Source organism: Ascidia mentula, chromosome 3 (genome assembly GCF_947561715.1).
Source record: "Ascidia mentula chromosome 3, kaAscMent1.1, whole genome shotgun sequence".
In the NCBI taxonomy this organism is placed as follows: domain Eukaryota; kingdom Metazoa; phylum Chordata; class Ascidiacea; order Phlebobranchia; family Ascidiidae; genus Ascidia; species Ascidia mentula.
The window spans coordinates 18,371,082-18,384,501 of NC_138568.1; the positions used below are offsets into that span (position 1 = coordinate 18,371,082).

Consider the following 13,420-nt stretch of genomic DNA (forward strand, 5'->3'; position numbering starts at 1 on the left):
ACGACATTTGGGCAAACGTAACATTTCCTTCCTGTCATCCGAAGAACGTCTTCAATTCTGGTCCAAACTTTCCGTTTTTTTCTTCTTATATCACGAAGAATTAGGCAACAGTCTCATTCGCCGCATATGATTTTGACGTTTGTTGTTAAATGTTACTTGTAGATCTTTAAACTTTTTTTTTTAGCGCCAGTTATCCAATCAACATGTTTCTTTTTTAAGTAGGAGTTGAATGTTAGCTATATAAAGTCTTATTTTCCGTATTGTCAGTGCATAACCAAAACAATGCAAAATTATGTTAAAAGTTTTTGGGACATATTGTCCACAGTTTCTAAGTATTACACATAGTGTGATTTATCTGTTAAATAAATTCAGCTTTGATAAATTGGAAGTACAGAATCCATGACGCCGTGGGTGTTATTTCAGGTTGAGATTGAAAACGTTTTCTGACAGGTCCTTTTTCAGTTGCTAATTGAAAGATACTTTCATATTACAATCGAAGCCAGTGTATTTATAAAATAGCATCGGAGGGATTATATGGAGTCAGGCGCACATGTGAAGCTGATTTCATGGCGGATCATACGCTGTAAGTCCCACTTGAGGGTGATGAGTTGCCTCAGACTGCACAAGGACGTTAGATGGCTTCCCACCAGTGAAACTAAAATTGAAACAGAAAACCAAGTCCCACATTAACACTTAATTAGCTTGGTAGTTTCCTTTTAAAAACACGGTTTTTATTGATTTTCTGACAAGTCGACTGGTTAAAATAAACATTGTACATTGTAAAGTATATATCTGCGAAAGAACTCTCTAGCGAAAATTTTGCTTGATGAGCTTTGAAATCAGATTCAATGCACGGACTAAAACACGGACCAAATAGAGACATCCCGAAGTTAAAATCAAAATTTCAAAACTGGGCGGAATATGATCAAGTTTCTATCCACATAGATCAGGAGTCGTCATGTCGGAATAAATCATGCGGCGTCATGTTTTGTGAACTAGGGGTTGATTAAAACGTCCAAAGCAGTGTATGGCGACTGATGCTACGTGCACATGCGCCTTGTGTCACGCGAAGATGGCTTTTGTCACGTGCAGCATCGTTAGATTATTTAAACTGATGGTGAACCGTAGAAAAGGTTATGAAAGAAATTCTGCCGCGGACAAATAAAAATAACTATGATAAGCAATGGGGAGCCAATTATATGAATTGTGTATAAGCTGCAGACAGATGGCCACTGTTTCGACCTAAAAGGTCTCATCAGTGCAGCTGGTGTGACCATAAAACCTTTTAGGTCGAAACAGTGGCCATCTGTCTGCAGCTTATACACAAAAATAACTATGTTAATCATCCTGTTGACGAACACGCATAAGTAGGTCGGTCTAGGCTTCTGATATACTGTATATAATCGCACAGAGCAAACAACATTTGAAAATTCTGCAGAACTACAAAAGCAATTCCCAGTTGGCTCGCATCACATAACCGCGCACAAATTCCCTGAACGAACATAGTTCGGGTGATTTTACGCCATTGGGAATAAAATGAATTCTCACGGCGATGAGATCAGGTGCTCGAAAAACAGAAAACATTATTCGGTTTGTTGAAATGCGTTAAATCCGCGTCACCACATTCCCACGAACCGACTGCCCTTTAACCATAAGTAATGTGGGTGCAACCGAACAACGTTTGTTCCTCGGAAAAATAACTTGAAGGTCAAACGCGATCGATGGAAAATGTGTTTTGGTCGATCGCGAGTCACACTTACCTTTGAATATGCTTTATGTACTATACTTTGTTTTGTTGATCGTTTGTTTCGATCCCGTAAATATCAAAACCAACAGTCAAAAATTTTTGCTCTTGTGAAGTGCCCAAAATTTATAAACATTCACGCGACGTTCACAACTTTGAAATTATAAAACCGCTGAGGATTTATCGGAGCTTTCAATATTCTCGAGTTTTCATTCAAGCCGAACGAATTCTCTAAGCAGGAATACAACCAGAACGCGGCCCGCGAGCACCTCGCGAGCACCTCGCGAGATAATTTTAGAACAAAACGCTCACCAAAGCACGTTCCATTTGACGCAGCGTCCTCCTCAAGATTCATAATTAATGCGCGTCCATTGTCTCCCCATACACCACTGTTACGTCACAATGACGCAAACAGGCGAAGGGCGCAATTCAGAATATCGATCTTCGGTTGGAAATAGCTCTCTTGCAGGAAAGGAGAGTAAACAATGGCCCATTGTTGCGTAGAAGCTTCCGGGCATATTTCTAGAATTGTCTGCTTGTTATTAAACTGGAACTTGGGTCAAATAAGGTCAATGTCCTACGGATGGATCGGAGAAACGCCGAGAGGAAATGTCGATGCCGTCATTTGTTCATGCTTGTCTTTGTTATGACGTAACAAAGGATGAAGATGTTAGCCTTCCTGTCATGCGTAAATAACGCGGCTGTTTTATCCGTTTGAAATCGAATGTACCAGTCGTTTCATGGCAAGTTTCCTATAAATTACTTGAAACCTTGGAAGTATCCGAAAAAACGTAATATTATTTACAAAAGGGATGGTGCCATCCCCCGCTGGGTCGTCTCCATTTTCTGACATCAACAATACAGCCTTAGGAAATTAATAAAAATGAGAGATTATGTCACAGCGTTTGGCACTTTTGTAACATCTCGATTTGTGCAATATTAAATAGCATACGTTTCATGCATCCGTTAGGGCATTTTTAACCAGGCGAAATCAGAACAAAAACCCAAAATTACACCAGGCACTAAAAACTATTTTGAAAGTTTGCCAAGATACAACGGAAAGAAGGAAGGAAAGGGACGAGCGTAGCAGAAAAATTTGCTTCAGATAAAAAATGGCACAATCATTTCATCAATATATCCATCAATATAAAAGATGCCTTTGGTTCATCTCCGATGTACCCAAACACTGCAAATAAACATCTTTCTCAGATACACAACCTTAAGCTAACAATCGACCAAAATTAAACCTAGAGGAAATGTACACGTTGACCGCTTGGTGTCGCACTGATGTCAATATTGTCAAAGAATTAGTATAGTGCAATGAAATTATTGCCGAATTCTGCTATCTCTTGATTCTAAACGAAAGAGGGTTCAAATCCCGTTATTTTTTAGAACATTCTAAACAGCAATGAACAACTAATTCGAGATTCGAATCCAAGACAATCTTTCTACGGTTCCTCGTCAGACCTTTTTAAAAAATTTAAGAGCTTTAATCAATTACCTCCTTTGCTTGAAACGCTGAGGTTCAATGCGAAGCAAGTGGGGTAAGAGACATGGACTAAAGGATTTGCCCAAAACGGTCGTTTCGTATTTCTCATAATCTAAGAAAAAGGCAAATCTCTTGAATTATATAAACCCTGTGGTTAGCCTAGAGTCGTGAGTTCAAACCTCACTGGGAGCTTGATATTTCTAATCTCGCTCCGACTTGTCGGGAAAAGTGGCTGATCCAGCTTGGCTGCAATGCTTGCGAACCTGTTGATCTCTTGAGTTATTCTCCAGCTCACCTAAACTTTGCACTAAAAACAAACCAGTGGTGGTGAAGTCTCCGCCATGTGATGATGTTTGTTAATGGTGTTGTTGCTGTCTCATATTAGTCTGCGTCTTTTAGGCATCCAGACCGAATGGGAGGCGGCACCTCGACATACATGCATTTTAATGCCTAAGCAAAGTAAGCTATGTATATTCTGTGTTGTGCAATGCAACAATAGGAGTGGGAATATCGGACTTTGTGCCTAAACCTGCACAACGGATTTTTGATCAGAAGATACGGCTTGTACGTGGAATTTACCATCAGCCGGAAATTTAGGCACGAAGTTGTTGAATCGTAATGAATATTTGAAATCAATTTTGCTTGAACAAAATTAACAAACAGGCATTATTTTTAAATACAACACATCCTAAAGTAGTTTTACTGGTTTAAAAAGTTTTTTAACAGGAGCGGACAGATTCTTCGGTCATCACCGACCAGTGCAAACTGATTCCAGTGATGTTTGTGACAATTTCTCTTTGTTTCACTCACTGAGAAAATGTCATTAATTAAGTTAGTCGCTGTCTGAATTTCAATCCATATTAGACAGAAGTAGGTCAGGGATATATGATCACCACATTAAGAGGTGACTTCTGCATGTACAACATACGGCCGGCAAAAATTTCCTCAAAACGTTGCGCTTCATGTTGTTTGGTGCCAACGAGATTGTAAAGGCGTCAGGTTTTTTAACCACCCCGCGACCGACAATAGAGGGTTCAACAGTCTGGTGGTTTTGACCCGAGGTAACCTTTCGGTGACTCACAAAGCTGACATTCAGATCATCCCCCGGCATCTTACGTCACTGAACTCGCGTCGGTGTTCGATCACTTAGTTGAAAACACAAGAGCTTCGCATTGAAGGTAAATTATATGTTACGAAATAGCAATTAATAAATATTGCTGGAAAGCCGTTGGATTTGACTCTTGATTAAGTCGTAACACATTCCCTACTACACTGGTTCTGCGTTTATAAATTAATCTTTGCCCACGTCGCAATTCGAACAAAAAATATCCTGACCACGACTCCCGAACGGGTTGGTACATAAGGGTCGAACGCCATATGAGCGCCTGCCAAGAAATGACCAGATGAACTTAATTTAGATCAATTGGAGTCCGATATCACCCTTCTCGCCCCATATCACTGCATTGTTTTGGAAAGTAAAGGCAGGGTTTATCTTATGCTTGCTTTCATACGTTGCAGGGTGACAACCACTCTTACCATTTTTTCGCTGTTATTTAGCAGCATCAACAGGTTACGTGTTGGATTCCCGTTTTTTTATCCTTAGATAATTCAAACTTTTCTCCGATCGGACCAAAAACTTCACAAACAGTGTTTCACATATTTTTTATTTGAAAGTTTTTGCGGAGAAAGTCAGGAAAGAGGAAAATACACGTGACCGGTTAAAGCCGCACACACAGCAAACCCACAAAACGACAACCATAATGACGGAAGCACCCGGCCATTGTTACGTCACTACCCGGTACCTTAAAATGGCATGACGTCACGCGAGCGGGTGGCGCTTAAATAGAGAAAAGGGTTCAACGCTACGATAACAGTAATATGTAGATTGCGTGTACTAATCGAACCGCGAGGGGTTTTACTTTGTAAGGCTGGGGGGCGTGAACTTTGCAAAACACTGAAGCGACGTAGAAAAAAGATAGGGCGACATTTTTCCTTCCGCTCCTTGAAACTTTTTCTGGGTAGCAACACAAGAGAGGTGATAGTGACAACAGGAAACATGGCAACCGACGGGTTTTGGGCCACTTTGAAACAGAATAATTTAGTGGGATTTTGAAAAGGGTAAAGCAAACTGTATTCGTGGGCTGAAGGCGGCAAAAGGTTCGTGGAATTGTAAAGAAAACAGCAGTGATACGATCAAAAGGTACCGGGTTCAAATCCCCGGTCGGGCGAATGGCGACGGCTTTACCTCGCAAGGTATTATTTCAAAACAAAAGGCGACATATATAATGCTCGGTAACCATTAGGTGAAAATATACGAAAGAAAACACAAACTAAACGCTAAAAATGCAATACCAACTAATCATAAAAATCTGGAGCAGAAATGTTAGGTAAAACAGTAAGTAAACAAAAAATCCGAAGTATTTTAAAGAGTTGTGTCGGCGTATTGTAATTAAGCCTGGCTTATTACGATTCCGAAAAGGCAGCATATCAAGAATAACGTTTCGAGCATTAAAAATCCATTTTGCCAAAAAAACGACCGCGACCGTTGGAAAGGTACAACAGCAAAATAGGTTTTCACAAAAAAACAAAACGCATTTTTGAGATCAAATTTTGCGCGTCCAGTTGTATGTTTAGGTACACATTGTTTCTACTTAATGCTGATATATATTGGGCACCTTGTTTGTAGGTTTTCTTGCAAACGATCAGAATCGCAAATGTTTTTTTTTTCGCCAACAACGACGATATAATCTATTTTTACGGTAGCGCACATAAATATATTTTGCAATTTATAAGCGAAACAACAAAGGATTCCACTAAATTTCCTATACTACAAGGATTAGTGCAATATACTTCTACATTAACCGGTTTCTTTTACACTTGTGTCAGTTTGAGTCATTCTACATAAATAAATCGCAGGATTTCATTGCAACTAAAACTACTGTTGAATACATTTTAAAGGGATTTGATAGTTAACGACCATAACCGCGTCAACGAAATTAAAAAAAAACAGTTGTGGCAGCCTAAAGACACATGTACGCCCACCGATAACTATCTACACAACGCACTTTTGAAACTAAGACCCAATATAACGTCGCCAACAGAAGCGTACACACGAGCAATACATTTCTGGTTGAATCAGGACGGGGGAGTTATGGCTACACGCAGTTTTTTAGTGGCTTTAGGGGGAATGATGCGATAAAGATAGCCGCAAAAGGAATGAACCGCCCGCATTCGGGACAAGCAACGCGTACCTCGGTATTTACAAGCAAAAGAAAAATTCTACCGGCCTATTGTGAGCAATGTTTTGTTGTTTAAGTGCACAGGGTTTGGAAAAATTAACTTCCGATGGCTTGATAAACACTTTAACGCTGTCTACTGGAACTTCTCAACACATCAACGCGTGTTTGTGACGTCACACAGCGGTTTGTTGCGCAAGAACTGCGCCGGGTGAACCAGGAAAACGAGAAAAGGGCGACGCTTTGCAATACAATACAAGCGTCTGCATACTGATTGCACGGTTGAATGACTTTGTGCGTCACGTCGCGGTTGATGTAACACGACCCTTACCGCAATAATTATCAGAACGTAAATTAAGCAGCGGAAAAGTGGCATTTCAAGAAAACACGAAACAAGTTTGAAATTAAAGCAACGGCGACCACATTAGAATAACATACGAGAAGACCAAAATCTGTTTTGTTTTATTCTTTTTCCCTACAGAAACTTAGTTGAGGGGGTAACGTTTGTTTAAACCAAGCAAGTGACCTGACGGTGAGCCACTTGAGCCGTTCCGCGCCAGTGAGTTAGGGGTTCTGGACACGGACATCCGGGTTCTAAGCCATTATTGTCAATTGCTGCTTGGAATATTCGCACTCAGATAGGCTGGCCGAATAGCGATAAACCGCGACCCGGACGCGGTGGGTATTGTTCTCCCACAGTGACGTCACAATGGCGAAGAACGTTAGGACTGGAAGTCCGGGTTCGGTTCAAGTTTTTCGAGTGTTGTTAGACTGTTTGTTGATGCAGCTTTATGGCCGGCTCAAGGAGAAGGTATTTAGGCGCGCTGCCGGATGGCTGTTGATGGAGTGATGTCCCAGCACGCAAGATATGGACGGCGCGTATTTGCCCCCTTAAAGTTTACAACAAATCTTACTTCCGTTAAGGGCGCGAATAAGTTTGTTTTCCCGAATAAGTTTCTTGCGCGCGACCAAAACAGGCAAAGAACGAATTTTCGGTAAATTAACTGAATATTTATGAATATCTGCCACAAAATGTTCTCAATTTATTCCGCACCTAAGTCGATCTCTCTACAATGGAACTTTTTAAGGGTGAGTGGTGTTAATGTCATACGGCGCAGTTTTTAAGTGCAAATTATTGTGGTTCTGTGACTCTATAGGGCTTGCCATCTAAACGAGACCCAAGTCGGAAAATGAAAGGCAAAATCGATGGGCAATTACTCAAAGACAAAATTAAAGTTACAACAAAATATATGGGCAACAAATAACTCAACTTGCGATTTAAACGAATGCTCTGCTCCCGAAATCCGAAGGACGCCATCTGGCCTTCTTTCATAGCAAGTTGCATAACTTTAGGTAGTAGCTTTCCATTGTTCGTGACGTCAGTGACTAACGTTGACGTCACAGCTTGCAGAGAAATTGTCTCCAGTTATATCAAAAATAAACGCGAAATGTTTACAAGTCCAATCATGACGACACAGTTCGTGACGTCATCACGCTTGCTGTGGTTTTGCGTAAGAAGCTGGCTGGTAGAAGCACTTCATCGTATTGGGGGAATAATAGACCGGCGGCATTGTCGGCGTTTGGAATTGGTGATTGGATAAATGCTGCTCGTACACTGGGTTGGCTGGCTGGTGGTAATACGGCTGGGGTTGGGGGTAGGAGGGGTCGTGCATGTGACCCCCACAACAACAGCAACAGCCGCAACAACAACACTTCTTGTACTGGGCTTGGTATGGAACATAACCGTGCGATGCGGTATAATCACACGCATTCGGGTCCAGGTATGTCCCGTGCATGTTATACTGCTGACTTCCACTAGGGGTCATAGGCCTTGAATGGGGCGCAGGGCTTGGTGAGGGTGAACATGGGTCGCCATGGGTAGATGGGGCCAACGACGAGTAAGTAGACATGGGTGACGACCTGTCACTAATAGCAACGGGTTGCTGTTGCTGTGACATACCGTGGTATACTACAGGGGTCATGAATGGTGGGGGACAATCGTAGTAACAAGGCTGATGGTGCATTTGGTCCAAACTGCCGTAAATCGGCTCCTGGAATGTGGGTATCTGGTAAGTGGCGTCGTGTTTGGCGACAGTCTGAGCCATTGTTTGCCGGACAAGCACTGTTATGAGGTCATAAATGAGCATCCTTTCTTGCTGCATCAGACACACCGTCCTCGTCTCCACGACATCACGCAGGCGCACCAGGTATTGAAGTTTTAGGTCGGGTTCGTCAGTAAAATGACCATCAAGGTAACTGATCAACTTCCTCTGCTGGCAGTCAATGTCGCTAAAATCGATGAAGAATCTCGAGCACATGTGCTGCTCCAGCCTTTCCACGTCTTTTGGATGCGCCGACGATGATGGGTCGTCGGTGCAGGTAACGTTAAATCCTTTGTCGTCACAATCACCCGGGACATAGTCGCGTACTCTGAGGTTGCAGTAACGGAGAAGACCGCCACCGCGTATCTCCTCAGGTCGGTGTGTGCAAATTCTGCGGTGTTTCAGGTGTCGAATTGCCGCAGCGAAATCCCCGTACACGCTCTCGGCCAGCACAGTTGCGTGGAAGTGTTCGCTGACTTCCAGACTGGTTTGGTCATCGCCTTCTTTAGCCTTCGCTGCCTGGCAGAAGGCCAAGTAAGTGTCGAGGACGACTTGGAAGGAATCCACGCTGAATTCAAACTGTCGACGCATGTGTTGTACGAATTTCAGCTCGAGGTTCCGGCCTGCAATACAAACACGTTAAAACTTCTTCTTTCAACCTTTATTGGTCGATACATAATAATATGAATTAGGTGTTTAAAACAGATTGGCATGTTAGTACTTGGTTTCGTTAGAGAAAACAACGTCCAAGTAACAAGCCGCTTACAACGTGGTGGGGATGGTAAAAAAATGCGAGGACAAATCGGGTAAATCTTACATTGAGTTCAACATAAACAACAGCGAGGGTCTCGTTTCACGCACAACGTAAGAACCAACAAATCGTTCACGCTCCAAACAATTTCTGTACACGTGACGAAAGCCTGAGCGAACCGGATTAAAGGCCAGCGGACCGTCACAGCGCACAATGCAGGCAGCCTGACCAGGGAACGGCACCCCTTCTTCTCCATTGTTGCGTAACAACGTCAGACCTGCGTCGCGTCGCGTCGCGTCGCGAGCCCGAGAATTTTCTGGAACTTTTGAAGTGGTCGGGATGTGGAATTGCGCTACTGCGCCCATTTAAACCCCCGCAAAATCGCTTAACCGTGATTTAATTTTGCAACAAGCAATTTTTAAATTGGGAAAGTATATATTGGCCGAAAGAAATATATTTAAAGTGTAAGTTTTAAGAGTTTGTTTCAACTGAAACACAAAAAAGTACTTAATTTGGTTGACAACGGGAACGACCGAGTGTTAGTTACATTGCTCCCACGGAGATCGATTATAATCTACAAACGATTCTTGCCTAGACAAAGTGTCACTTAACACCACAATCTTTTCAGCATGTATGTCTGCAAATATCAGAAACGTAAAATAATAAAGTTGATATTTGTTGAACGCGAGGTTAAACTGTTTAATCCCAGGGCGGTACCAGCTGGTCATAACAAGCGGAAGAGGTCGTATGTTTAACTTACAACCAAATGACATACGACTTTATGGATTTGACCTGGCAGTGATTTGCAGAAGGAGCGACTAGGCTTTTAATCAGGTGAGTACACAACTGGGCGGGCTCCTTTGCAAATGCCGCAACGTGTTTGGCCAGACTCGGCGGAGCGTTTGGTGTTTGACTGCGTCTGAATCAGTGTCGCTCAAGGCATTTGGGAACCAGAAATCAATGTATTGGCGGAACCACGATTTGCTGAAATGAGCGAATTGAGGAAACGGTCATTGGTAAGATTCGATGCCACCTGTCCGAAGTGCTGTGATGTGTTACCAAAATGGTTCCAATAAGCAAGACATAAAAATTGGAAAAATGAATTAAACCTAATTAGGAATTTTTCAAAATGACTTTGCAGTCGCAGACCATTTTCATTTCAATATCAAAGTGGGCTCAATCAAAAATTGACAATTTTTGTGAATGATGTGGACAAGCTTAAGGAGTCGTGTAGAGATTTCGATGCGACAAGACAACTCAGCAAACAACGCACTAAGACCAAAATCGTTCCATGTCCTGATATGGGAGGTAAGATAAATGTACCCTAACAGGTGAATGGTGGGGATGACGTGAATGCAGTAATTCCGCAAAACTTTACAAAAGATTTCCTTTACAATGTCAGAAAGCGAATACATAGGTGTGTTTTGTGAAATGACATTTCTCTCGTGTTAACGGTCAAGTTCATGTAAACTGGTCGTTGGATTTTTTTTCTTTTTTGTGGATATTACGGAATTTTGCCGGTAAACAATCGTTAGTTACGTTTGTTTCTCCAAACTCAAGACTTGAGATTCGCCAATGCAAAGATTAACCAGAACAGCGGTGTTTTGCACAATCCCAACTATTTTTTTCAGTCAAGTTCATGGGTTTGTGGCGCACAATAATTATTTAGACACTAATGGTGTGTTCGGGGCGAGGTACTTGCGGTATAACCCGCTATTTTTCGAGAAGACCGGGCATTATGAGTAGCAAACTACATTCCACGCACCACAAGCTGTACAGTTTCTTGGACCCAATACACTGCAGCTAGTTCGGTTGACTGAAACACTGTTTTGTGGTTTAGATTCTTAGTTTCCATTTGTGTAGGTTTATGAAGCGTTGCCTAACATTTACAGTGTGTTCAATGCAAAAGTACTCAAAAAAAAAACTAATTGACGGCTTTGCGTGCAAAACGAGATAACAGACCAAGCAACCTGTGAATCTATTACAGCTGCTGATGCTACTTTACCCTTTGTAGATAGCAAGTTGCCACTTACCAAGATTGTTATTGAGAGATATGAGGCTCCACTTGTCACAGTCGTTCGTCACTTTTACCATCTTCTGCACATAAGCGCTGCTCAGTACCATGCTGTTCATTCTGGTGCGCGACACTCCCTCTGGCATGAACTCAAGAAGAATATCCATTACTTCATCCTTGATGCGCTGCCAGCATCTATCCTTGTGCTGTTGCTCGATGACGTGCTGGTGATGACGCGACAGGGGCGTGACGCCACGTCTTGATGACGTCGATGACGTGGACGACTCCAGAGAATGTGTCCGCAGCCGGAGACTCTGCATCAGGGAAGATGCGGATGTTGGTGATCCGGGAGCACTGGACACGGAGGAGCCGCTGCTCGTGTAACCACTGTCGTCAACAATGGAACAATCGTCGCCAGGGACGGTTTTAGAATCTCTCTGACGGGGAGTGGTGGGTAGAGAGGTGGGTCGAGGTTTCCGTTTGCTCGCATGGCCCTCTGATGGATGGTGAGTGCCCAGGGGACTGGCGCGCCCTTCCACATTTTCCGTCAATCCGAAGTTGCTCGGCGGGAAGTCGATGGTAAAAATCAGGTCAAGATCTTTGTAGTTTGGCTCGACGTCGTCCGAGAGCACGTGTGTGGCTGCGCTGCCGTTCAGACGAATGTCGTGCACGTGGATACCAATTGACACCAAACGTTGACGAACCAACTGAAAAGGAAATACCAAGATCTTGGTTACATGCCATGTGACAAGTATTGGCAGATTTGCAAAGCAGTTTTTGCGACTTGCTTACTGCACAGAATTGTTTGTTATTTTTCTTATTTAACCGGCTCCACGCATTACATTCTAACAAATTAAGGTTTCCATCTATCAAATGCGGCTGTTTTCCTATCTGTACATATATACATTTACAACAAGTATGTGCGAATTGTATTCCTTAGGTTGCGATATTTCCGTACACATGACATTGTTAGTTTTAGTTTTCTACCCGGGGCCAGTTATGGAAATAAGATTGTTGACAAAAAACAAACAAACCTCAACAAAAACACTGGGACGGATTTCCAACGTGGGGAAATTCCCCGTTCCGTGAATAGGGACCACGGTTTCCATGACTTCACTCAGCCGGTTTACTTCCCGGTAACCTAGCAACTGGAAACGACGAAGGTAGTCTGTTTTCTTTACTGTTGGCGAGTCGGTGGCGCCGCTTGGTGGCGCATGCTGGATGTCAGGCAGTTGGTCGAGGCCACTTGGGGTGACCATGGCGTCAGATATTGCACTGTTTTTGTTGCGTCACAATAGCATTCGATTAATGTACCTAATGTTGGTCTACGGTTACGATTAAAACCTGCGATTAAAGATAAGCATGAGGATATGTCAGTAGAATGCTAAAATTAACTTCGGTGGTTAAACGGAGCTTGGCGTTTTGTCCGGAAGTACAACATGCATGCCACAAGTCAATCACATGAAACGAAAAGTAAAAAATCGTAAGTTGCGTAACACAGTTTAAAAAGACAAAACACCTTTAACGAAGCCTAAAAAGCTAGTCAACAACGACAAACTACACAAAGTTTTCATACAGCACTTCCAAACGTTCCAGATAATCACGTGCGACAAAACTCAGCGGCGTTGTAGTGCCAGAAAAGCCATTTATATATTACCAACATGATATACTTAGTACACCTTTTACAAAACGCCATTGGAAGTTCTTTGGTAAAGTGTGGACAGCTTCCCATTATTTGTGATAGCCTCGCAGTGGAATTGGTTGCATCACACCAACGTAGACCTCGCCTAGTACTGGGAACTGAGGGAGTATTGCACACGATACGCGATCATGATATATAAGAACTGGCCCCAGCGACTGAGGGCATCTAGACACGCAGCCAAACGAAAGAGCGGAAACGGCAAATCAGCAGGCATGCCTCGATTGTACTCTGAATGACATGTCCTTCTCCACCTATGCGGGTTTAGTGAGAAGTGATTTGAAACGTAACCAATAAATGTGACGTCACACTACACGAATAGTACACGCGATTTTTGCGAGCGCTACTAAAAACAGTTGACCAGCAGACGATATTGGTACGTTTG

At 42.8% G+C, this 13,420-nt stretch overlaps 1 protein-coding gene across 1 annotated transcript; it reads right to left on the minus strand.

Moving 5' to 3' along the window:
• Positions 1 to 4,890: 4,890 nt before the first annotated feature.
• Positions 4,891 to 12,676, minus strand: LOC145893905 (terminal nucleotidyltransferase 5C-like). The gene is made up of 3 exons (XM_082982300.1): positions 12,371 to 12,676; positions 11,356 to 12,043; positions 4,891 to 9,194 (listed from the first exon to the last, which is right to left on the minus strand). The coding sequence occupies exons 1-3, from the start codon at positions 12,593 to 12,595 to the stop codon at positions 7,960 to 7,962; spliced, it is 2,148 nt and encodes a 715-aa protein (XP_082838426.1). The 5' UTR covers positions 12,596 to 12,676; the 3' UTR covers positions 4,891 to 7,959.
• Between the last annotated feature and the right edge of the window lie 744 nt (positions 12,677 to 13,420).

Bases quoted from the DNA above. Each gene is read 5' to 3' on its own strand.
- LOC145893905 (XM_082982300.1), bottom strand. From the start codon at position 12,595: ATGGTCACCCCAAGTGGCCTCGACCAACTGCCTGACATCCAGCATGCG. The intron at 12,044-12,370 runs GTTTGTTTGTTT...TTTCCTTTTCAG, and splicing joins GTCCCAGTGTTTTTGTTGAG to TTGGTTCGTCAACGTTTGGT. The intron at 9,195-11,355 runs GTAAGTGGCAAC...TTTGTATTGCAG, and splicing joins ATCTCTCAATAACAATCTTG to GCCGGAACCTCGAGCTGAAA.